Source organism: Diadema antillarum, unplaced genomic scaffold (assembly GCF_040938485.1).
Source record: "Diadema antillarum isolate AM-2024a unplaced genomic scaffold, OU_Dant_1.0 seq00000086_RagTag, whole genome shotgun sequence".
Taxonomy (NCBI): Eukaryota; Metazoa; Echinodermata; class Echinoidea; order Diadematoida; family Diadematidae; genus Diadema; species Diadema antillarum.
Window position 1 is genome coordinate 765,087 of NW_027271178.1, and position 27,005 is coordinate 792,091.

At 40.2% G+C, this 27,005-nt stretch overlaps 1 protein-coding gene across 1 annotated transcript; it reads left to right on the forward strand.

Annotated features, from left to right (window-relative positions):
* Positions 1-26,945, forward strand: LOC139726526 (serrate RNA effector molecule homolog). The gene is made up of 21 exons (XM_071637507.1): positions 1-24; positions 1,905-2,031; positions 2,576-2,623; positions 3,849-3,977; positions 5,127-5,288; positions 6,127-6,327; positions 9,030-9,199; positions 9,718-9,844; positions 11,570-11,735; positions 12,664-12,750; positions 13,574-13,748; positions 14,779-15,005; positions 15,981-16,121; positions 16,548-16,883; positions 17,537-17,728; positions 18,346-18,499; positions 19,039-19,147; positions 19,797-19,950; positions 21,492-21,702; positions 24,055-24,139; positions 25,269-26,945. Exons 2-21 carry the CDS (start codon positions 1,910-1,912, stop codon positions 25,333-25,335), a joined length of 3,063 nt encoding a protein of 1,020 aa, XP_071493608.1. The 5' UTR covers positions 1-24; positions 1,905-1,909; the 3' UTR covers positions 25,336-26,945.
* The last annotated feature ends 60 nt before the right edge of the window (positions 26,946-27,005 follow it).

Below are 27,005 nucleotides of genomic sequence, written 5' to 3' on the forward strand. Positions count from 1 at the left end.
ACGATACGAGCTCCGCCGTGAAAAGTGAGTATTTAATACGTTCTCTTGAATGCTTTTAATGTTAAAATCATGCATTTTGCAAGCAAATATCGTCTATACGTATACTGCTATACATAATCGTAGGGATTTATGTGTCGTATTTTGGCGCTGTAGGCCATTTATTCGTAAAGAGGAAGTTCGACGATGCACGTACACTGACCATTGTAGAACTACTACACTACTCACTAGTAACATTCGTAACATGCCGACTGCTGTTGTGAACTGTGGGTGGGCCGTGGGTTGTGCAAATGGTTAACACGCGTACTAGCGGAGAATGCGTACGGAGGGAAGAATAGAATGGCGGTGCTTTGTTGCGGTTTTGTGTATGGGTTTGGTTGGGGTACCGTATTTTAAATCAAGTCAGGGCGGGTAAATTGGTCTGACTGAACTATTCTAAGTAGAGTCAAAGGAAGGTAGAGGGTCTAAATCAATGCCAAGTCAGTGCCAGTGGCAGTGTAATTTAGTGAATAGTGGTAGAATCTTGATTCCAGACACATTGGTCATTGCATTCTGTTATTTCTAACACCTAACAATGCTAAAATTCTACTTGCTAACAAACGTTACTGCCGTACATGGTACCGTAAATTTTACTGGTTAAATTTACCCGATTCCTGAATTACCTGAATTAAACTTAAATTTACCTACGATGACGCCCAGTAAGTTGAAAACTTAGACATCTAACTAAGTTAGACAGTCTAGACTAGATTAATAATTGTAAGTGTAATGTTAGGCTTTTAAACTACGGTTAGGCTAACCACGCCCAAGTTATATTAGTTTGTAAAATGGTCTGACTGGTAAAACCCCCAATTTTCGGACACTTTAAGCTTTTTTCTCAATATTTGTTCAACTCGAATAAGCCTAATACTCTACAAAATTATATCTATAATCAAATTGAAATATCAACCTACTTTTCCCAAATATTGATTTTGTTCGATACATCATAAAATTTCACAGAATCCCCAAATATTATCACCTTGTCAATTCCCCAAAATTCGGACAGCCTCTCCAAAATTCGGACATGCGCGCAATGTCAATACGCGAGTCATGAGGGCCGAGGGGGAACCCTGCTCATCATACATGTGTGTAGTGACCCACGATCTGTTTCTCCGTCGTCATCGGTCCCCCATTTTTGTTTCGGACAGTGTGTAACAGCTAGAAATGGTCTAACGTTAGGCCTATATTTTAAGTTCAGACCAGTGAAAATGGAAAAACTCATACCTTCTGGTCGGTCGGTCTACAGGGGACTTCTCGGACCAGTAGGAAAAATGGGTTAGTGTGCAGCCGGGGGATTGTGAGTAGTGGAAAACAAGGAGTGTTCGCGTGCATTTTAATTTTTTGAATTTCGCGAGAGTCAAGATTTGCGAAATTAAAAATGCACATGAAAGTTCTTGTCTACACTACACATAGACTCTACATTCTACGCATTTAATGTTAGAAGCAACTTGCGAAAATGTCATGCTGTGAAAAAGGCCATCAGCTGCAGTGCGCAAAAATTTCATGCTGCGAAAATACCATGTTTTACAGTAGTTGTCTCGTTGCAATTGAAAATAAAATGAAACTAATATTAATACACCAATGCCACTCTCACTCATACTAGCTGATACTACTCACTGGATATCTAGTTAAATGTAGCAATTGCATCAAATCCAGTTACCCAAGACATGCTCACAAATTGTAATCTTTTCAAAAATATTTTTCACCCCCTCTCTTTTTTTTTCTTGCAACCTGGCTTGCACTTTTCTTTTTCTTTTTCTTTTTTTTTTGGTGGTGGTGGTGGTGGTGATTGAATACTGTAATACCAATAATCATGCTTTCCTTTTAACTTCTTTCTCTTTTCTCTCCTTTTTTTTTTTCTCTCCCCATAGAGAAAATGGAAAGTGATGAAGAGTATGAGCGTCGCCCTCGGAGGCGCGATAAATTCCGCGGAGAGAGAAGGGATTATAATGACCGGAGGGAGAGGGACGAAAGAAGGAGGGATGACTGGCAAGATCGGTAATTATTGCTTCCCATTTACTCTTGTTTCCTGCCAATTTCCACAGATCACTCTGAACCACAAGACGACATTGTGTGTGTGTGTTTATTTTAAACAAATTGATGTACAAATGTGTATAATTTATGTACTACTGTATGTACAGTTACACATGCTGTAGTGTAGTCCTACAATTGTTCTTCTTTTGACTCAGTGTTTTGAAGCTTAATCTGTATTGACCCTTCCTCATCATTTGAAATTTCGTTCAGTACAGCAGTCTAAGCATTTGTGTGACAAACGACTATTGATGAATATTGCGTGTATGTACACATGTAGGTGTACATCTCATACTATGCAAACTATGCTTAGATATGAATACATCTTGAAAAACAGGATTCCCACCTGCTACATTATTTACAAAGAAGACAATCTAGTTTGGCCATGAAATTGTTTTATGATATTTCAAGTGAAAATGTAATAATGCAAAGAGTCAGCGTTTCCCAAGGCTATAATAGCGCGACATTGTAATATGGAGCCATGCCCTAATCTTTCTCTTCTCTCCCGTAGGCGCGCACAAGTGGGTAGGATGTCTCCTACTCAAATGAGGAACAGGAAGTGAGTAAACAAAGAAAGAGCAACAACAACAACAACCACTAAAGAATATTGCTTCTTAATTCATTCGGAATTCTCTTTTTTCTCTCTGTTTGGACTATACTCCTTTGAAACAAACACTTGTAAATGTTAAAAAACATGAATCTCAGGTGGAAAAGTACAACTTCAGGAAGTGTGTGTGAATAGTCAAATGTCCACCCAATACACTGTGAAGGCCACATGAAAGTACCTTGTAGTCAATAATTCCTGAGTATTCTGCATGTTAGAGTGCAGCCATTGTTGTCCCGGCTAAATATTGCATGTTTTCCATTTTTCACATAGTAAACACCTGCAAATCTGTTATACTAGTCTAGATCCTGGACTCTTTCTTTGAGCTGCCAAAGCTGTATGCGTGAAGTCGAGTTATGGCATGATCCCAAGAACCAGAGAAGAAAAGAATCCTCAAATTTATGAGCGAGTCATAAATTGAGAGCAGTCACTCTGAAACTATTTTTTTCCAGTTCTCGGGATCGCGCTTATCACTCCGCTCGACTTGTACAGGTTTAGTAGCTTGAGTAAAAGATACCATAAAAATGTCCAGTATATAGACAGTGCATTTCAAGCATCAGCATATCATATACACTTACATGCAATATTATCTATAAAAACATAGTGCATTACAAGCATTAGCACATGCAATATTTTGATGATGGTGCATCAATAGTTTCTCCTTACTTTCTGTCTTCCTTCTCTCTATCTGACATCAATTTAAAGGGATCGTACAGTTTTGGTTGAGACCTGATTTCAGGTTTTTAACAGTTTTGGGTGAGATAATGAGAAATCTCTTATGAAATATGAAATAGCATGTAATTCTAAGAGGAATTCAACATTTATTTGATGAAAATTGGTTTGAAATGCCTGAGATATCCAAAAAAGAGCGATTCTAATAAAGTGTGGGACCCACACTTTATTACGATCGCTTTGTTTACCTTGTTTTTGGATGTTTCAGTCATTCCATACCCGATTTTTGTCAAATAAACTTTGAATTCCTCTTAAAATGGTATGCTCTGTACTATATCATTTAGCATTTTCTTGGTATCTCGCAAAAATTTAAAAGCCCAATTCTCATCTCCACCAATACTGTACCATCCCTTTAAGTCTGTGAAATATACTGTACTCTATAGTTTGTTCCACACTTCAGCAGTAGTCCTGATATTTGTGAGAATTCTCCTGTCTACCCTTTTTGCAGTCGCACGTTTCGCAACGAGTGGACCAGAAGAGACTTCCCTGACTACGACAGAGGGCGCCAGGATCGGTACAGCCCGCCGTCCCGTCGCAATGATATTAGCCCGCCAGCGAAGAGACAGCGACGTGACTGGTATGTATTTCCATAATCTTACAGACGACGTCGTATATCAAAATTCTCTAGTCCACAGCGTTGTATATCAGAATTCTGTTAATAGCTTTGGAAGGTGATTTGTACACTGTACATTGAATATTGTGTGGGTATTCAGTAGCAGGTACACATGATGTATTTAGGTACCGTACCAGTAATCAGTTCTGGATCCACAGTAACTGTTTGACTCTTGTCCTTTGTGTATTTCTGCCCTGGCTTTGGATTGCCAGCCCATAAACTTTTGCAGCTTGCACAAGTAGATTGGTTTCTCAGTGTACCAGCATATTGTACTGTGCGTGCTCAGTATGTTCCCTCCCCCCCCCCCCCCCCCCCAAAAAAAAAAAAAAAAAAAAAGTACCCAAGTACACATGATGTATTTGGGTACTGGTAATCAGTTTTGGATCTCCAGTAAGACCGCTTACAGGTTTCATACTGTTTGACTCTTATCCTCTGTGTATTTCTGCCCTGGCTGTGGATTGCCAGCCCATAAACTTTTGCAGCCTACACAAGCAGATTGATTTCTCAGTGTACGAGCATATTGTACTGTACTTGTACATTATGTTTTAAAAAAAAGGGGAAAAAAAAGAGAGAAAAATTACAATGGATTTTCACATTGATAACTTTCAATATGATTAAACTGTGTGAATGCTATTTCAGGGTCTAAGAATATAACATCTTACCTGTATTTTGCAGAAAACCCCATTCACTTTTGGTTAAGTGGTCACAGAGAAATGTGGATTGATGTAAAGCATGTCATGGGTTTGTTTCTTCCAAGTTTAGCACTTGGATGCTCTTGGAACTGCATATAATTATGAATGCGTGAACACAATGGACAGAACTTGGAGGGAATGGATTCCTGACATGCTCTACAAAGATCCTCATTTTTTCTTTGACCATTGAAGCAAATCGGATAGTGTTTTCTGTAGGTTGTGGGAAATGAGTTATAGTTTCACACCCTTAAATTGTATTTGGATTGATTCACAATTTCTAAAGTTATCGTTGCAGAGGGTCCCATTGCATTTTTTTTTTTTTTTTTTTTTTTTGGGGGGGGGGGGGATATGGTACAGGTCATGTATGTAGCAAATGTTCTGAACGTTTTTTTCCCCCAATGACACATTCTTGTTCGTCCAGGGACAACAGCGGCTATGGATATGACGGTGGCCACGGTAACCAAGGTTACGGAGGATATCGCAGTAACTGGGGAGGAGGCGGTGGAGGGGGTGGTGGCGGCGGCAGCGGAGGCGGCATGATGAGAAGCGGCCAGAGAGGGCAGTATCAAGGGCAAGGTCATGGGTCAGTTACACTCAATCTATTCATACTTCAGCGTAGACAGAACAAGTGATGACCTCGGGCCTCACTTTTGTCATCATCATCATCTTCCTCCTCGTCTTCTCTGTTCTCTTCTATGAATGATGACGCAAATATCGAAATGTATAAACAATTGATGGTAAACAGAAATATAGTAAGCCTTGCCTGAGTCGAATAAATTTGGAGTGAAGAAATAGCTTCGACTTAGAGAAAATTGAACTATATGAGAGATTAAAATCAATAGAATATAAAGAGAAGAGGACTTAAAAAGACCTTCGACTTGGGTGATCATTCAACTTATGCAAGATCAACTTTAGCAAGGTTGACTGCAGATGCGAACAGAGATATTTTGTTGCATGACTGTGTTGGAAATCATAACACATCATTATTGACAACCTGGCCTGATGTCATTTTGCTTTTCCTGTAGCAATGTATCACTGTACAGTTTACAACACTCGACCTTCAGTTGAAAAGTAATGAGAATAATGTGAAACTAATGCCTGCATGATAAAAATACATGAAATGCTTGCCTCAAGTTTGGGCCAACTTTTCTCTACGTTATCAGACTGCTTCTGTCATAAGTGTTAGAGGCAAAGCCTTTCAGAAAGGGAAACTAGCTTGCCTGTAAAATGGGATTTGTTTTCTAGTATTACATGTTTGGATGTCGATGGGTTGCTGTGTGATAGCTCCAGTGTACTGGTAGAAGTCACACATTCCAGCCCTGATTATAATGGCTGCCATTGTGTAGCATCAGATGCAGAAAACCACACTCTTAACCTCCGCTCTCTTGGCCCCCTCTGACCTTACCTCCCCACCCCAGCAGGCATGGGATGGACAGCGAGCAAGGGGGTCGTGGGGAGAGCGGCTCTGGCAGCGGCCAGATGCTCAGCTTCAAGCAGTTCCTGGCCTCGCAGGAGGACTCCATCGACGACCAGGAGGCTGTCAAGAAGTACAACGAGTACAAGCTGGAGTTCCACAAGGCCCAGCTCAGCGAGTTCTTCCTGGCCCACAAAGATGAGGAATGGTGAGTGATACACTGTAGTCCCACATATCGATTTGTGCGTAAGGTGTTTCCTCTCCTTTGATGAAAAGTCACAGCAGTTCTGTCAGTGGCAGATGGGGGGGGGGGGGAGGGGACAGAGAGATGAAGAATAATTTACATGCATTGTGTATGAAAGTCCTATTGATTTGTCCTATTCGAGGATTGAGGACAAACTGGGAAAGAGATAAATTCATGCCAGAGAAATGTTGATGACTGCAAAACCAAAAGGAACTACTATGCTTGAAAGATGACAAGAAAAAAATATGTTTGGCACAAGGGTTATCATATAAGATGGTTGGATGGGCTGCAGCCAATGGATTTCATGATAGATTTAATACCATGAAGAAATGCTTTGCACTTGAATGATATATCGGAGTGATGACTTGTGATGTTATATCAATAGCTGTGTTTTTAAAGTTTTCTGTACAATTCTTTGTTTATGTTACTTCATTTGATTCATTTGCTCTACATTCCTGCTCTGTACCTGGAACAGGAACAAACAAACAAACAAAATATGTTGGCATTTTATAAAACCACCTGCCATGTATTTATTAATTTGAATTTAGTGATTCTGTTTTTGTTTTTTTTTTGAAAGTCAAAGCAGATGTGGGATGTAGCAAGAGCAAATACTGTGAATGTGTTTGATATCATCAACTGCATTTCTATGTCAGAAAAGTTATCACTATCAATTGGACAACTTTCTAAGGTTTTATAAACAAATTACAACCTGTATAAGAGAAATGGACAAATCGATTGATTCCCATGAACTTTGGACATACAAAAAATTGTATATTTTTTTTAAAAAGTAGAACACGGAAAAGACCTTTTTACCAGTCAGTATAAAGCTTGCACTGAATTCTCTTTTATGCCATTATGTTTAACCCTTCCATTTTCACAGCGAAGTGTTGATGAAGCGTTACTACAGCTGGAACCGCTTTTAGAAATGCTCCATGTACGACCCTCATCTTTATGATTTCTTTGTGTCGTTGTAAGCTCCCACTGTGAAACAATGCAGTGGTTGTAAGGTCGTGTCATATCTCGCGTACTACCCCCTCAGTATACTAGCACAGAATCGCGATACACCTCCGAGAATTTGCCATTGTTTATGTTCTCCCGCTCTCTCACTAAAAATGCTGACGACGATCAATTCATGTCATGCTGATCTCGCGACTCCGAAGCGAATAAGTAAATATTCACGGCAAGCCCGGATTTGAAGGAGATTTTGTGAAACCTGCGTGGGCACCCTCTGTGAAGAACGAGTTCCAAGGAACTCCAGCCTCGCCGACGCGGTCTGTCTTTTTTAATTTTCAGAAAAGCCCTAAATGAGTCTCTTAGCCAGCAAGGCTGGTGCCTTCCGAGACAGCGCCAGGCTGCCGGCGAGCGGGAGGTTTGGAGGACGTTGTGGCTAAGTGTGATATACAAGCTTTACCCATGAACTTTGACCCGCAACAGGGATGGGGCAGGCAAGACACATGAGGGACAGAAAAAACAAAAAACAAAATAACAACAAAATAACAACAATACAAACCTTGGTTGGATATGAACCTCCCAGAGTTTAAACAGTGTGATTGTATTTAAGAGATTTATGTCAAGGTAGATTGAATAGTAACAATTTGGATTTATTTGATTTCATATGTACCAAGAAATTGAACAATATTCCCACACCAAATATGTTCCAGTTTTAAAATGTATGTTGCTTTCTTTCAAGTTCATGCTGTTGAACATTATTTGCATTTTCTGAGGCTTGTTAGAGACCTGTAAACTTAATGATCTGGAAAAGTTCTGTATGTGTAGAGATATGACCGAATATCTGTGAGGCTAGCCCATCCTATTTCAGATATCAAACTCAGTAGAGTACAGTATATGACAAAGGCGCTTCTAACTTAACTTGTATGCACCTTATGTGAAGTTTGGGCATCTAGAATGTTTTGGGTTTGTGCTCACAAACATTTATATTTGGGATATGACAGTGAGAGAATGTGGTGGCATTCTATCCGGGAGCGGCAATGTTGATTCATCCCCGTGAAATTTTCCAAGCAGGACATGTTTTTACCTGATTCATTGCCCAGAGTGGAGGTGGGGCATTCAGTTACTCTGAAAGTTTCCCTGATTTGTTAATATTTTTTGCATTCTAATCAGATTTAGATAAATTCTACTCAGGGGGAAGTTGAAACTGTAAGGGGGGGGGGGGGGGGGAAATGCAGACATTAAAGACAGATAAATCTTGAAGCTTGCTGATGTAGTTGGCAATAAGAAAACTCTTTTTTTTTCAGTAATAAGCCTCTATTTGCAACTGCTTTTAAGTCCAATGCAGTCTAATACTTGTGGTAGCCAGACCATAGTTATCACTGTCCAAGTCGAAGAATGTAGAAATTAAGTTCTCTTTATTTTTTCCCGGGTTCCAAATTTTTCCAGTTGTCTTAAAACAGGAACAAAAGCAGTATCTAAACTTGTGAACCACAATACACTCTTACTGAATTACTAGAGGGATGCACAGAGATAAGAATGATAACTGTCAGTGAAATTGCGTTTCATTTCGAAGCCCCTGTGGAGCTTTAGTAAATCAGAGACACTCAGATACCCTCAGAGATTATAGAAAGAAAAAGTGTAATTTTTTAGGCCTTTTGGGACTGTCCACTTTCTAACGCAAGAATCTGCTGGCTGCCCCATTGCAAAAACCCCAGGTTTCGCACCAAGTACTACCCGGACGAGTGTGAGCGGCAGCAGGCCGAAACGGAAGATGCCATAGACCGCCGTCTCTGTGTCTTCATGGAGTTCTTCAAGAAGGGCGACGTGGACAAAGTCGGGCTGCAGTCTGACCGGTCGGAGGGTGTGATTCGTCTCTTGGACTCGGGTAAGAGTTTATCTCCTTGCATTCTGTCAGTCACAAAATACTAGGTTGCCTAGTTCATCACTGAAACAGTCCCCCTATCAAAGAGTGTACTGCCAAACCAGAAACATTCGCGGCATGAAACTTTCGTGAATTTCCCCTGCATGTGAAACCCAGTCACCTCAAGATTTTCACTGCATGAAGAACATAGCATGTAATTTCAGCTCTGTCTTTTTCATAGCTTCATATCTACACAACACACACACACACACATATCTATATATATATATGTATATATATAATTTATATATATAGATATAGATACATATATTTGTTTTTAACTGGAAACAAGTTGTTAAGAATACCTTTTTTACAAAGAACTATTTTACTGTGCATTTGTATGCCTCTGCCTCAAAGGGTGCCAGAAACATTATTTCTGTGTGGTGTGCACTAGTGAATGTAAAACAAGTAAAGAGATCTCCAATGCTTTAGTAACTGTCATTGCCTTGTTTTCTCGGTCTCTCTTCAATGGATAATCCCAGTCGTGATACGCCTGGAGGGTGGAACAGACCTGGACCTTAGCATCCTGGATCAGCCAGAGCCCACCAGAATCGGAGAGAGGGAACGGAGTGTGTCGGAGTCCGCCAGACCCCCTAAAGTTGAAGAAAAGTAAGGCATTATCCAAGTGTGCACAAGTCGCAGGTGGTGGCCCACGCTTTTTGTCCCCGCCGAACGAGTTCGAGCAGGGGACTATGAAACGGGCTCCGTACGTGTGTGTGTCCGTGTGTCCGTCTGTCCGTCTGTCCGTCCGTGCGTCCGTGTGTGATCAAAATGTTCAAAATGCTACTCCTTCGCCATTTCTAACCCGATTTTGATTCTGTTTGCTTTATATGATAGCACTACATGGGAGCTTGAAATTTCTATACACAATTTCAGTTGTGACCTTTGACCTTGACCTTTGACCTATATTGTACATTTTGCTTCAAAATGCTACTCCTTTGCCATTTGTAACCCGATTTTGATTCCGTTTGCTTTATATGATGGCACTAGGTGAGGGCTTCAAAACTTCAACACAGAATTTTGACCTTTGACTTCTTTGACCTTTGACCTTGATTTTTTACCTATATTGTACATTGCCTACAAAATGCTACTCCTTCGCAATTTCTAACCCAATTTCGATTTCGTTTGCTTTATGTGATGGCACTAGGTGAGGGCTTCAAAACTTCTACACAGAATTTTGACCTTTGACTTCTTTGACCTTTGACCTTGATTTTTGACCTATATTGTACATTTTGCTACAAAATGCTACTCCTTCGCCATTTGTAACCCGATTTCAATTCCGTTTGCTTTAAGTGATGGCACTAGGTGAGGGCTTCAAAACTTCTACACAGAATTTTGACCTTTGACTTCTTTGACCTCTGACCTTGATTTTTGACCTGTATTGTACATTTTGCTACCAAATGCTACTCCTTTGCCATTTCTAACCCGATTTCGATTCCGTTTGCTTTATGTGATGGCACTAGGTGAGGGCTTCAAAACTTCTACATAGAATTTTGACCTTTGACTTCTTTGACCTTTGACCTTGATTTTTTACCTATATTGTACATTGGCTACAAAATGCTACTCCTTCGCCATTTCTAACCCGATTTCGATTCCGTTTGCTTTATGTGATGGCACTAGGTGAGGGCTTCAAAACTTCTACATAGAATTTTGACCTTTGACTTCTTTGACCTTTGACCTTGATCTTTTTACCTATATTGTACATTTTGCTACTAAATGCTACTTCTGGCGGGGACATATATTACGCACCGCGTAATTTCTACTTTTCCTTGTTCAAACATGTTTTGTTCAGGAAATCTGTGTTGTCAGCAATGGGTATCACGCAATCTCAGCTAAAGCAGCTAAAACTGTTGCTGCTAGTCTTCCTCTAAAGACTTCATTCCGACAGTGCCAACACGTATTTGTGATAAAAAACATGGATTTGGTCCACGCTTGTCAGAACTTGTTTCTGTTCAGACTCTGCACATTATTGCTTACTCTATACATATGAAAAGCATACTTTCTGTGCTGAGAAGGTAGTTTTTGTTTCTTATGCACAAAGTAAGTGGTCATTATGTTCTGCCTTCCTCATCAGCATTTGCAAATGAAGCTGTGATAAGTATTAAAAAGAAAAGATTGGGATTTTCTCTTTTATTATTATTTTTTTTTTTTGGGGGGGAGGGGGGAATATGTGATTTTGACGATCTGCTTCTTCTGCTTTATTGGCATTGTGAGATAACCTATTTATATTCTTTCTCTTGGAAACATATTCTTCATTTAGAAAGAGGTGTTTGTGCAAAGAGGAGTATTTTCTGTTCTACACATTGGACTAAAATATTACTTTTACCCTTCAAGACTCCAGGATTCCAAGAAAGAGGAGGGCGAGGAAGATGGAGAGGAGGTAGAGAAGGAGGAGAAAAAGGCCGACGTGGAGGATGGAGAAGCAGAGAGCAAGGAGACAGAAGAGGACAAAAAGACAACGGAAGGGGAGGAGGGACCAACACCCCCACCTCCCAAAGATGTAAGTTACTGTATACGGCATATATTTATCGAGTCTAAATTTGTTTGTTTGTTTGTTTTTTGAATCAGGACTCCCCAACGATTTTGCGAGTGGATAAATTTGCGATTGTGGAGCATAGTACTGAATGGATAAGTGTTTGCATGCATGTCACAGTCATTTAGGGATCAAGCCAATATTTTCGTGTGTCTCATGAGATTTGTGAACATATAAAACCTCACATTATTTGGAGACCTGCAGGTGATTTTCAGACTTTAACATTTAAACAACTATCTATTTGTTATACTGAGTACAGAGTTTCAGAATTTATAGTGAGTGGGATGAGGAGTAAGAATGTTTTCAAAATTTATAACAAATTACAATAAACAAGGGTGATGACATGGCAGCCTCACCTTAAGAATGCACGAGTTGGGGATCAAGGAAGCAGAACAAAAAAAGGCATGCATAGATTCTACACAGGTGAACTTGTTAAGTAAGTGGTATTGTAATGGGATTGCACTGCTACATTTCTGAAATAAATGAGGCTCCTCTATGTCGTCAACACTGTTTAGTGTAATTTGTTCAAGATTTTTCAGAGTATTGGCCTTTCTGCTCAAGGACCACAATAAATTCCACAAATCTATACATGGAGCTATCGATTCATGTACTACATGATGTGAAATTATGAAAATCTTCTGGAATGTCCCTTTCAACAGTATGTGGCCAGTGTCCAATGTGACTGCAGCATGACATCCGACATGTGTATTTGGTGTATTTGAATGTGTTTGTTTTCATACACACTGAATTCAGTCATTGCAAAGATATGCATTTACAAGATTCACAGCACCCATTGTAATTCAACCTTGGCATTTGCTTTTGTATGTTGGTCATTTTTATATGGACTACTTTAGCTATCTTGTTCTTTTTCTCATATCCTGCAATCTTCGTGTAGGATGACAGTAAAGTGTCTCTGCCAGAGCCCATCCCGCCACCTCCTGCCCAAGATGATGAGAAGAAAGATGAAGAAGAAGCCGAAAAGGTAAAAAGAACCTCTTACACCCCTCCCACACGTGCTAACAACACCAGCAACAACACTGACACTGCCACCCACAACACTGACATCATCAACACTAAACAGTGACACCACCAAAGACACTGACATCATCAACACTAATACTGACAACACCACCACTAACCCCAACAAAATGACCACTAACACTGACACCAAAAACAACACTGGTAACAATTACTGCAATACTGACACCACTGCCCACAACATTGACACTACCACCCACAACACTGACACAAACACCACAAATCCCGTCACCACTGCCACTAACGCAAGCACAATTGTCACCAACACTAATACCACCAACCGCATCAACAAAGAGAAGCTGTAGGATATTGGCAGTAGACTTGTTCATATCCACTGTTCTGAATAGATTTGATCATTTTTTTCTTTTGCTCTGTAAATATCTAGTTTGGAGGAGGTTTTCCAAAGAGACAATGCCATTTGTCTTTATAGTCGTGTCATGCTCTCTGCATTCAAACCCCTCTGATAGTTCCTTTATGCCCTCATGATTTTCAAAATATGTAGCACTTGCAACAGTTTTTTGGTTTCTTTAATGAAAGCAAGATGGAAGCATTGGTCTTTGATTAGGTAGGGGCGTCAATTTCGATGAAAGGAGAAACTGAAAGATTTCTTTTTTTCAAAAGTGATATTAGACCATTTCTCTAGTCATCCGATCAAGTGGTTCTCCATAAGTTTAGAGAGCGTCAAATTAGTGAATTTCTTAAGTCCTGCAATGTTTTCTGTACACTCACACTCACTCACATACACTCTCGCAAAATTCAAACTTCAGGAGGGGGACACGGGACACCAGTCCAAGAAGAGGAAGAGGGGGAAGAAGCGCAAGCGTCCCAGGGACCAGGAGTACAGCGACAGCGAGAGCGACATCAGCAGCAGCAGCGGGAGCAGCGAGTCGGAGGAGTCTGATCAGGAGCAGGAGATGCAGGAACCAGAGCCTGCCCCTCCAGGTATGGACGAAAGTCTTGCGATTTCTTCCTCTCTGACATTTAACATGTTCCTTATGGGAACCTGTTGTACAAGGTTCCCGAAATATAGACAGGAGTGTCTACATACATGGCCTAAATTTGTGTTTATTTGTGTTATGCTTACCAGAAAAATATGATTTTGATCGAAAGATTTGAGTTCATAATCTCTCGTCCGATCTGTATTTCCCATTGTTTGATGGCACATGCCGTTGACCATTAAAAGGGGATACATGTACTCTACTGCTTGACTGCTTTCACACAAGCGTATAACTGACCTGTGCATTCTTTGTCGATGGGCAAAAAGAATCTCATTTGGGTGCCTTAAAGGTTCTCAGAGAATCTTGGAAGGAACTGGTTTATTCTTGGAGGACAGGGCCTGTCATTTGCAAGTCCTTCTTAAACTTCCTCATGTAACTGTTAGGAGGGTGGTATCTGGTATTGCTGAGGGTGTTTTGAGCTTGTCATTGGATATAAAGATTCAAAATTTTCCATTTTACTGATTGGTGTTAATTGTAGTTTTGGTGAGAAACCCTTGTGTCTCCAAAATTTGATGAAAATCACTCTTGGATTGTCAGATAATCAGCTTAGTGATGTCCTGTTCACATCGTAGCTGTATTACTACAAAAATGAAGTAGCTGTGGCATGTCAAAAGGTGTTATAGGCAATCCCATTTGTTATAGCTTCGGCTGTCACTTTTTTTCTTCTTTTTTTTGCTCTCCTAAACATTTGATTTTTTTGTTTTTTTTAGATACGAGGTTTTGTCACCCCAAGAGCGTCATGTTTTACAGCGACACTGATTTGAATGCTGAGGTGTGCTCACCATACCACACAAACTGTCTTTTTCAGCAGCAAAAACAGTCTGTGTCAAGAAGAGATTCCTAATGGCTACCCATTCAGGTCTTTTGTCTGTGACATCACATGATGAAAACTTCAAAATCAAACAAACAGAAGCATATTCGTCAGTGTATTCAATGTGTGGGGTCTCTTTTTTGTTCCAAAACGATCATATCAGGTTTGGAGAGCAACACAGACAAGGGAGCGTCGGAGAGCGACAACAAACTCGAGGAGGGGGAGGCCAAGGAGGAAGGGGAAGAAGGTGAGGAGGGAGAAGGGGAGAAGGAGGAGCAGGAGGAGGGGGAGAAGGAACCCGAGCAGCCCAAGCCCCGTGCCCTCCACAAGACCTTCTCCATCTTCATACGCAACGTCGCCCCCATCATTAAGAAGGAAGAAATTGTGGCGGTGAGTGTTTCAGGCCATTGGTGTACATCCTTGAAGCTGCTTGAGGATACTAGGCACTTCTTCATTTTGTTTATTTTTTTGTTCTTTCTTTTGAGCCCCTCTATGGAGACAATTATTATGATGAGCTTCCTTGCGGAGACACTTAGTTAGCATAGGTTTAAATGAAAATATTGTTTGGTATTTTTATATTATTTGATCCAAGACCAGTACTAACTGTGGCAAATTATTTTCATTAGGGCCCCATTTGTTTTCATCGTAAGCAACGACAACTAGGCACACATGAAAATAAAACAAAACAAAATGAAACAAAAAGCTCTGACCCCCAAAAAAAAGAAAAAAAAAATATATTTTGTACAATGCAGTGGAATTCTTCTATGCATGCTTGTGATATCTTATGTTAATAAGAACACACATCTACCAAGTCTTCCTGATTTTGCGAGAGGCTCCCTAAAAACCAAAAGTCCTCTTTACACCTGCCAGTATGATATATGAAAGTCTTACTAATGTAGGAATCATTTTTTGCTCGTTGTGATAGAAGCAAAACACAAGTATCTCCCGTATTGCTCTTTGGTACCTCCCTACTTTTTATGTGTGACCGTTGGCAGCCTTGAGAACAGTCAGTTGTGTTAACCCATAGCAGAATAGTCCCAAGAAGTATGTTTGAACAGGTGTCTATAAGAAATGTGTGTTACAGCAGAATCAGCTGTTCTACAATGAATTAAGATGCTTAAACTATTACTCATACATACACGTGTACATGACATATGACTATGTGGCTTTATGATTTATAATCGTTGTAACACATCCACTGATTTGTCAAACTCATGGCCTTGCATCATTACATATCACATTATGATAGCCATTGATGATAGAAGCAATTGCCAGTAGTTTTTGTAATTGAATAAAAAATCTGCATGAGTGACATAAGGACTTATGTCTTCATATGCTATCTTTCATCTCACCTGTACCCAACAGCTGTGCAAGAGGTACAAGGGATTTATGAGGGTGGCCTTGGCCGAACCCCAGCCAGACAGGAACTTTCAGCGACACGGCTGGGTGACCTTTGACCGCACAGTCAACATCAAGGAGATCTGCTGGAACCTCAGCAGCATCAGAGTAAGTCTGGAAATTTAGACAAAGACATCAAAAGGAAACAAAACAAAAAATAAAATTAGTTTAAAAAAAGATAGAAGAAAAGGTTATGACAGTGAATTCAGTTGCCCTTCACTGTATTGCAGTTGTGGCTCCCCCTTTAGATTTCTTTTCTTCCACCAGGGCGGCATTTTCTTTTCGATTATGTGGCGATTATGCTTACGTGTTGGCATATTCATGCCACATTTGATAAGCTATCTACTAAATACTGAAATAAGCATGTGTATTTATTCTTGACCCCCCCCCCCCCCCTTGTTGATGTCAAAACAAAGCAATGATTGAATGCTAGTAAGTTGAATGAAATGGACAAGAATTTAAAGTTGTCACCTCCTTGGCGTGTTGTAATAATACCCATCTCCATTCATGGGTTCACCTCCTCCTCTCCCTCAGCTGCGAGACTGCGAGCTCAGCCCTGTGGTGAACCGCGACCTGGCGCACCGCATCCGGGCGGTCAGCGGCATCTCGGCCCACAAGGTCATCGTGCAGGCCGACCTGAAGCTGGCCGCCCGCCTCGTCCAGCTGATGGACAGCAAGCATGAGCTGTTCACCGGGGAGCCCGGCTGGGACGCCCGCAAGCAGAAGGCCAAGGAGGACAAGCAGAAGGAGAAGGAGGAGGAGAAGAAGAAGAAGGAAGAGTCGGAGGCCGCGGCGGCCGCGGCGACGGCGGGCGGGGATGCAGAGAAGGGCGAGAAAACGGAGGAGGGGAGCATCGAGGAGAAAGAAGAGGTGGGTGTGTCTTTCTCTGGCCCACTTAGGAATGGTTTTTCATCATTTGACTGTCATTTGCTGTTTTATAATCTACAACTTCACCAGTTCCCTTCTTTTGATGAGTAGATTTGTTCCAAGATTTATTTTAGCATTACTGCTGTTTTCATGAGTTTGGTCAAGAAGAACTACTTCTCTTCGAACAAGTGACAGGGTTTGTCTTCATTGAAGCTGATCTCCCATCATCAAAATTTCAAAAGTTACATTTTCTAATTTCTGTGTGAAAAAATATTTGATGTAGTTTATATACCTGGCTTGTTAGTATTCATATCATTTCTGTTTGAATTGTGTGGATTTGAGAGAAGACAGATTACATTACAACCAAACACATTTTAGAGGAGGATATGGTGTATCATATTTCATTTATGTTTGTATTTAGCATCTAAAATCAGGCAGAAAATTTAGGTCACAAAACAGTGGATGTTTGTCATAGTGAAATTTATTTCTTAACTTTTTTTTTTCTGACATGAAATGATGTCAGAAACATTGTATTTTCTTTCATTTTCCTGTCTACCCCAAATGTCTTCGAAGCGAAAGCTCACATCATTGGAATCAACTGATTTTGACATATGAACATTTTTTATTATTTCCCTTCGTCTGATTTGCCCACGCAGCCCAAACCTGTAAAGGAGGAGCCACGAGAGCCCCTCCCGGCGAGGAACCCAATCCTGGAGAACATCACTGACTACCTGGTGGAGGAGCTGAGCGCCGAGGAGGAGGTGTTGCTAGGCAAGAAGGCGGATGGGGAGGAGGAAGGGCAGGAGGTCGGGGATGTGACCTTCGAGAAGGATGAACACCTGTGTAAGGTAGGAGTGACAAGCTGGGGGCGGGGGTTGGGAAGGATGGAAGGATGGATGGATGGTGAAGTAATAATTAGTGAAGGACTTGGAGGGTTTTAAAATGATTCATTGTTGATGAATATACAATGTATAGTTGGATGGATGGATGGATTAATGGATTTATATGTATGCATGCGTATATGAATGTATGGATCGTTAGATGGATGAATGGAGATATGTAAAGATGACTTATAGGTGATAATTGGAGAAAAGATGAATATTAGCCAGGGAATAAGGGGTGAATGAATGGATACTTTAATGGATTGTTCACTGATTATTGATAGTGGATGGATGATTACTGGATGATACATGAATAATGGATAAATGAATATGAATAGTTATTGAGGGGACAATTATTAAACAGATGATAGATAGATGAGTTTATCAGTTGCATCTTCATTGAATATTGCATAGTTAGTTCTTGAGGATGATGAATGTTGTATAGCTAAAATTATGCCTGATTGATAAATGAAGCCTGGATTGAAGATGAAATGTGAGTGAAGATGATGAAGAAGCTGTGCTCATATGTGCAATCCTTACACACTTTTGAATTTGTTTCAATCATGTTGTGTCATCCGAACCAGGTCTTGGACAGATTGCTGCTCTACCTACGCGTCGTTCACTCAATAGACTACTACAACTGCTCCGTCTATGGCATCGAAGACGAGATGCCCAACCGGTGCGGCATCATGCACTGCCGGGGACAGAACCCTCCGACAAGAATCACGCAGAAAGACAGTAAGCATATTTAATAGGCAAAGCAACTCTAAACTGTCAGCTCATGTTGAAGGCAAACAATGCAGTCATAAAATTCTCATGATCAGACATACTTTAAGACGAGTAATTTTTGCATGCATTTTACTTTCATAAATTTTGCGAGAGCCAAGATTCACAAAATTAGAATGCAGACAAAAATTCTTGTCTACACCTATATATGCATCGAATGCCAGTGGCAATTCTGGAAAAATTTCATGCCGCAAAAGAGGCCACCGCCTCCAATTCACAAAAATGTATAGCTTTACAGTGTGCTAATAATAAAAAGGGTGAAGAAATAGCTGAACCGCAGACATGCATGTAGCAGTGTGTCTGATGCTCCTACGTCTGTTGTCATTCATCATGTTTGCTCTGCTAGTGATTCTCCTGCAGGCAAATCTTAAGTTGTTGTTTTTTTTCTTACTAAGATTTCATGCTCCTTTATGCTCTTCCTTTACAGTATAATGTCTAAATTTGGAATTGTTTCCATCCTCCCCCCCCCCCCCACTTCTCTCTTCTCACAGTGGAGAACTGGCAGACCAACTTTGAGAACAAGCTGCAGCCCCTGATGAACATCAAAGCCAAGATGAGCGATGAAGAACTCACGAAACTGGGCAAGAAAGATCAGGATCTATATCCTTTTTGTCATTCTAAAAATATTATATATTTATTCACTGTGGACAATTCATTTGTTCTGTGTGATTTACAATGTCTTGCTCTCATTTTGTATTCGAATTCTTTTTTGGGGGGGGTTTTGTTTTGTTTTGTTTTGTTTTGTTTTTGTGTTGTTGTTTTTTTTTTGGGGGGGGGTCATTTTTATATTGTGTACATTTAAATTTTGGCATTCTAATCTAGTTCTCTGTGTTGGGCAGAAATTAATGCAAACAGGTTCTATTGACTCAGTGTATCGTTATTCAGTATAACAGGTTTGGTTTAGTAGAATATGCGAAAGTTTCAGGCAAACTCAATGCTGTGGGGATTTCGATGTAGTTTACACAGTGTCGTCTTGTCTAGGCTCTATATACACAGGCAAAGCAGATACTTGCAAGTAGAATAAAGTTGTTCCATTTTTTTAAAGTGGGGGGTTTTATTGCCCACCAAGTCATGATGTGTGAAGCACTTTTAGAGATACCATTGCCCCACTCATTTGGATTAATTGTGCATATGGACTAGCTGTCGTTAATAGATGTCGAGCGCTTTTAATTTGGAGAACATTAAAAAAGTGTGACAGGAGGAAACTACCCCCAGAGTAAAACTTTTCCTTGACTGAGTTTTCCCATACGGAGGTGGACAAGTTCATCAAGGCCAACACCAAGGAGATGGCCAAGGACAAGTGGCTGTGTCCGCTCAGCGGCAAAAAGTTCAAAGGGCCAGAGTTTGTCAAGAAGCACATCTTCAACAAGCACAACGACAAGATTGAGGCTGTCAAGAAAGAGGTTGGCAGAAATATATTGAAATAACATCACCATTTTTGTCCCACCTTATGCTTGCAGAGTGTAGAGATCTAATTCTGTAAAAGTGGAAAAGCTTTTGTGGTGTCGAAATTTCCGCACATTTCGTGCAACCAGAAACCAGTGCAAAACTTAAAAGCGTGTGAATATTTTTACTTGCTATATGATCGAGGAGTTCAGGCCTTGATTCTGCAGAATTAAAGACATGCAAAACTCATCTTACCTGACCGAACGCGTAAAATCACTCGCATAAAAATATCCGCTTTTACAGTATGGTCTATGGAAGTGGAATTGATGAATTGAAAACGTGCAGAGATGCTGATTGTCACATTTTTGCAGTGTTTTGTACTGTTTGTTTTGTTTTTATTAAAAATGACAGTTTCATGGAAAATACTCTCTTTCCCAAATTGTATTACTCAGGGATGTGAGAGTTTTGAGTTCAATCTCATTCAAGGCTATTTTACTCTGCCCAAAACCCACTTTTCAGACTTTTATTTTGTAGTTCAAATGTGTTGAAATGTTCACAGTCAAATGCAATTCAGACTTTTTGTCTTAAAGGACAAGTTCACCTTCATAAACATAAGGATTGAGAAAATGTAGCATTATTAGTAGAACACATCATTAAAAATTTGAGGAAAATCGGACAATCAGTTCAAAAGTTATGATTTTTTGAAGTTTTTGTGCAGTAACCGCTGGATGACAAGACTACTGCAGTGTATCGATGTCACATGCGTACAACAATATAAGGAAAATATAAAGAGAATTTCACAAAATTTCATCTTTTGAAAAAAGTACACATTCCCGTGACTCGTTACTGACATAAGTTATGGGTAATATTATTCCCCCTACCTTTAGAAAGAGGCAAGTCAAATGGTCTTTTGTTAGGGGAATAAAATGAAAATATGTTGAATTTTCTTTAAACTTTCTTTATACTGTTGTACTCAATATGACATCACAAGCTGTAGTAGTCTCCTTGTCCAGCAGTTCCAACACAAAAATTTTAAAAATTCATAACTTTTGCATCGATTGTCCAATTTTCCTCAAACTTTCACTGATGTGTTCTACTAATATTGCTGCATTCTCTCAATCCTTATGTTTATAAAGGTGAACTTGTCCTTTAAGTTTTAGATTTGCTCAGATTTATTTATTTTTTTTTCTGCAAGTGCTCTCACACTCTTGATTAACCCGTTGAGGACAAGTCCTGAGTGTACTCGGGCTAACGTCTATGGAAAATGTGTGTTGTAGCAAAGTCAAACTGTCCTCAACAGGTTAATACACATGTACAATGTATGTTACTAAAAAGGACAAAAAAAAAATTTCCACCAAAAATATGCTTTTTTAGCACTCAGAATACTGCAATACTTGTTACAAGGTCAGCATCCTTGAACATGCCATGTCATGCTAGGGCTTCTCATATTTGATGTCTAGAAAATGGATCGGCAGTCTGCATTCAGTGTACACAGCCAGCAGTGGGTCGAGTAAACTTCATATGGTCCCTTTCTCTCTCTCTGTCTGTATGTGCCCAGGTCCTCTTCTTCAACAACTACCTCCAAGACTCCGCCAGGCACAGGATCTTGGAGTCCGCCAAGCCCAAGCCGGCCCCCAGCAGCTCCCGGGAGGGGCAGGGCGACCAGGGGCACAACGGCCAGAGAGGCGGTTACCACGGCTACCAGCAGCAGAGTAGCTACGACGGCCAGCGCGAGAGGCAGCAGCAGCCTCTGTATACTCAAAACAGAGGTATGCTGTTATTTTAGCTTGCTCAGACCTGTCATATGTTGTGTACTGCAATGCTATCCTTGTAATATGATATCACATTATGTACAATATGTCCCAAAAAAATTTCAATCAGATTTTCACATCCATAACTTCCAATATAAATGAACAGTCTAAGTGCTACTTCAGGGTCGTAAAATATAACATCTGAGCTCTATTTTGCAGAAAACCCCATTAAATTTGGTTAAGTGGTCACAGGGAAATGAGTATGGACTGTTGTAAAGTGTGTCATGGGTCTGATTCTTCCAAATTTAGTACTAGGATGCTCTTGGACCTGCATATTAATGTTGAACACAATGGACAGAACTTGGAGGGAAGGGATTCCTGACATGCTCCGCAAAACTCATTTCTCTTTGACCACTGAAGCAAATGGGATGGGGTTTTCTGTAAGATGTAGGTAGTAAGTTATAGTTTCATACCCTGAAATTGTATTTTGATTGACTCACTATTTTTAAAGCTATCATTGCGGAGGGTCCTGTTGTAATTTTTTGGGGGACATGTGGTACATACCACACATGTGGTAAACCCAAGACCTGAAATTATATCTCATGATATTCTGTGCCATGAAGGCAGACACTGATATAGTATGGACTGGCCGTGAAGGGAATACATTATTTATTGCCTGTCCTAGAATTTTAGTAAGGGCAATTATTAATGTTGTATCCCCTTCAAGGCCAGTCCAGATCATTATTATTACCCATTTCTGGCATTTTGAGCAGTATCAGAAATTATCATAATGTAAACTTTGTACAACTTCCCTATAACAAAATTTCACTGGGCACCAGCTTTAGCTTTGCTCTGCATGCATTGTGTTGCACGGAAACCATGCATGCACACCTGCACAGCTCAGGCATGCGGCATGGGTAACTAGCCAGCACACACAGTTACAAACATGCGTTACATATGGAAGACATTTGCAGTGAACGTCCTCCATTTTGGGAATTAGCCCTCTGTCATGAAACTCCTATCACTGGCAAATTTTCATCACCAAGTGCCCAGATACACCATTACCTTATTTTTTCACACGTAAATCCCATAGGCATTTGTAGAAGAGGGGGATGTTAACCCCTATTTCCCTGCTGGCACTAACAACAAGGGGAATGCAATGTCGTAGAACCGCAGCTGAGATGTCTGATATGGGTAATGATAAATTGTGTTGCCTGATGGAGGTTGCATTTATCCTTTTCTGTATAGCCCTTTGATATCTTTGTCCTTGTGTTTTCCCTAAGCTCTGTTTTGTCATCCCTTTTACATGCCTCTATGCCAAAGCATGACAGAGACATTATGTGGGGCTTGACATTAGCAGTGGCCATGGGCCACCAAGGGCCAATAATGATTGATGTTGGGCTACCAAATTGTAATAATGCTATCTTTTAGTGGCCCAATCTGCTTGCTAAATTTCAGAATGAATGTGTGTATTTCATATTATTTTGGGCTAGTATGATTTTTTTTTTTGTTTTTTTTTTTTTTTTTTTGGGGGGGGGGGGGGGGAGTCAACAAAATTTCAAAGTCAAATACTTTTGGTGGCCCAAGCTGACCTTGCATAATTATTCCACAGTTAATTGCTTTGGTCTTCAAACATAACCTTCTAAAGTATTCCTTGGCACCCTTCCAATCGCAATCATAAAAGAGAATGCCCATATGAAGTCTTTACACGTAATATCTGGTGCAGATCTTTATTGGACATGCAATGTATGCAACTTTCTTTCATTTCTTTTCAGCAGAACTAAGAGGTTCAAGGTGGAGTAGTTTTTCATGTTCATTCTGCATGATTTCCTCTCAAAACAGTACCAACATGTGTCATAAAACATTGCTGGCATCAATACGTGCTGAAGGCTAACTTATGGGTCATTTTGAGTGAAACTTGTGATTCAGAGTGGAATTAAAAGAGCAGCATTGCTGAATATGGTTTGAAGGGTGGTTATGTTGTGTTGGCATTAAAAGATATATGAAAGACACTATTTTTTTAGACATGAACTCATATCAATAAAATGTTCTGCTGTCAAAGATACACAAATGATCCAAGGATTAGTTTGCAAAGATGTCTACATGTCCGATAAACATTTGATAAATTGCTATCATAAACATTTGATAAATTGCTATCACTCCACCGTTGTGATAGAAATGTAGGGTGGAATTTCTTATTTATTTTTTGGGGAGGGGGGAGGTTGGGGGATGTAAGTGCTTCTTCTCTTCTGCCTCAACCCACCCCCACTACCCCTTGAACCACCATGAAATTTTTCTTTTCTTTGCATTTGATTTTGCCTTGAGCTTAACTCCTCGCTGATGTTGATGTGTGTGTCAACTTCCCGACAGGTTATTCGCAGCAAGGGCGGGGAGGATACGACCAGGGTTACGGCTACTCCAGCCAGGGACCGCCCCAGAGGCAGTACCAGCGAAGGTGAGGCAGCAGCCCGGTGAGAAAAAGAATATTGGGCGTCATTTGCGGTGAAATGCCACTTGCATGTTTGCATGGAATTTTTCTGGATAGATCTAAACGAACAGAACAGTTGGAGTTTTATTTAATTGCACATACAGAAGGCAAGTCATTAAATATCAAAGTCTTTCATGATTTATTCAGAGATATTTGTACATTTGACGAAGCGTTATCGTGAAAAAATAACAAAAACAAAACAAAACAAAAACCCAGTCCCCTATTGGTTTGTACAAGGAACATAGATATGATGTTTTGGAGTTGATGAATTTGCAACTACTACCTCCTCTCCTTTCAAGATCCTGTAAAAGTGGAAATTTTCGCGGTGTTGAAATTTTTGTGCATTTTGCGTGACCAGAAGCTAGGACGAAAATAAAAGCACATAAATATTTTTGCATGCCTTATATTCCACTAATTGATGTATTGATTCTGTGGAATTAAAAACATGCAAAATTCTTCTTACCGGCCAAGCGCAAAAAATTGGTTGTGCGAAAATATCCACCTTACAGTACGTCATCACATCAAATTTTCCAGCAAAATAAATTTTCATTTCGCCAATTTGTTCTTTGGGATAAAATCTGCCATCATTATAGTTTCATGTGAATCTGCAATGTAGTTGCCCTCATTGACAGGTAATGATCATTTTATGGGATAGTTTCCATCACGCCTCTTGTGTACTTCCTATGATCCTACCATAGAGACGTACAGTCACTCCAAATAAGTTGACTGTGCATACATGTCAGATAATTAGCCAAGTCGATGATAATAAAAGCCCCCAATTTACATCCAAAGCATTACACGTATTGTTCCTCATTCCTCTGTACACACAGAAGTCAAACATTGCGCAGGTCATTGCGTTTTCCTCGGTCCATTCAAGACGCAGATTTGACTGTCGTGCAATACAGTCAATTGTATTTTGCAATTTGTGATGTGTTTTTACTGCCTTTAAATGGAAATGAATGAATGAATGAATGAATGAATGAATGAATGTATATATATATGTATGTATGTATGTATGAATGAATGAATGAATGAGCAAACGATTGAATGAAGGAACAAAATACATTCTCCAGCTGTACTTTCAATCTCTTCACAGAGGTGACCCACGCTCCATCATCCAGTATCGCGACCTGGACGCTCCTGATGACAGCGACTTCTTCTAAGTGGGCAGATGCATTCTCCTCCTCCTCGTATCCCTCTTAATGTTTGTTTGACGCCGCGTCGTCTTTCCATCATCTTCCTGACTTGGGACCACGGTTCCCCGGTCTACCGAGATTTATTTTGCGTACCAATTAAACAGATCGATAGTGCTGTTACGATTCCTGCGAATGCTTGTCTTGTGTGTGCATGTTTCTGATTTGTCATTCAACTTACCAGGTAGATGTGTGTTTGAACTTTGTAAAAGTGGCAAGCTCTATCTGCAAATTCTCTCCCAGTGAAGAAAAACAACAACAAAATGAAAACAAGAATTGTGTAGAGATAGCCATGCCTCATAAAAATAGCGTGTGCTTGATTTTAGTCCCTCATTCAGGGATGGTTGTATTAAACTTATTTCCTTAATGTTACTAGTATTGTTGGGAGAGGAGTAAGGTGTGTCTCAGATACCTCGGCAGCTTGCTACAAATCCACTTGCCAAGGGCGACCAAAACCTATTGTCTGACAAACAAATGAGTCAGTCAAACGAATAGGCAATTGTTAAATGAATGCATGTGTTAAGTACTTTGCCCGTGCCCTACTTCATATACTGACAAGTGGGATAGACATCTTTTGCAATGCCCTGCCTGATGTCGACATCAGATATTCCAGTTTTAAAAATCCACAGTAATAGCTGTAGGACAGTGAGTGCATGAAATCATTCAAAATTATCAACGGACGTAGAGTATCAACTGATGGCAAGATTTCTACGAGTGGAAGTAGCTACAGGTTTCAAATCCATTTGCTGTTGTGACCGAACCATTGTGCTCTATCTTGCTTCCTTGTGTCACCTACAGGTGGCAGTATATACTCCTGAGCACCGATAACTCTCTTTATATTAGGTGGAGACCGAGCACCATTGAAACTGAGATACAGGAGGTCAATTTTATCAATGCTTGACACTTCAGTTATGTTTGTCCCTGCAGTTCTTAAGGAGAGCCGTAAATTTGGACAAAACTCTTCCAAGGAACCAAACTTTCAGGAAAGTATTTCAGTATGCACAATACATGTACAAACCTACATCTCACCAGTAAATTTCTATGACCCTGGGGACTGAATGCAAAGCAACAAGATGAATACTGCAAAAATGATTCATTACTGGTGGAATCATTTCATTGTGATATGAAAGTGCCGAGCTGAAATATCCCACTTGATGACACAGAATTTAATAAAGCTTTCTACCACCTTGTTATATTAAAAGAGTACCTTACAAGCGAGACTCACGGGTACTCTTGCTTGTTTATGTGCCACCCATCATCCAAGACCACTGTGGTGGGTGGGGCCCCCGTCTAGTTTCCACTTCATGTAGGATGCTTAGAAGCCACCTATTCCCGAAATATATATGCAAAGCTTCATAGATAACGTGCAGTTGATTCCATGAGATTTGAGTTGTGCCATTGGACATGTGTTATATATTTTTCTACCAGTGTTGTCCATGTGCTTAGCCAGTGTGAGATTTTAATACCAGTAGTGTCTGTTCTCTTGATATTTTGCTATCGTGAAGTTTAATGAAATGTGAAATGCTTTGCTTATTGTTGTTGTTTTTCCCCTGTTTTTTTATTTCTTTTTTTTTTGGGGGGGGGGGGGGAATGGGGAGCATATACCAGCAGTTCATCAAAATGTTTATTTCAATATTAGA

What these genes read in the sequence shown, in the direction of transcription:
- LOC139726526 (XM_071637507.1), top strand. Translation starts at nt 1,910, where the DNA reads ATGGAAAGTGATGAAGAGTATGAGCGTCGCCCTCGGAGGCGCGATAAA. An exon ending in ACCAGAGCCTGCCCCTCCAG is followed by an intron (nt 13,749 to 14,778) that starts GTATGGACGAAA and finishes CGATCATATCAG; the next exon opens with GTTTGGAGAGCAACACAGAC. An exon ending in GCATCGAGGAGAAAGAAGAG is followed by an intron (nt 16,884 to 17,536) that starts GTGGGTGTGTCT and finishes TTGCCCACGCAG; the next exon opens with CCCAAACCTGTAAAGGAGGA.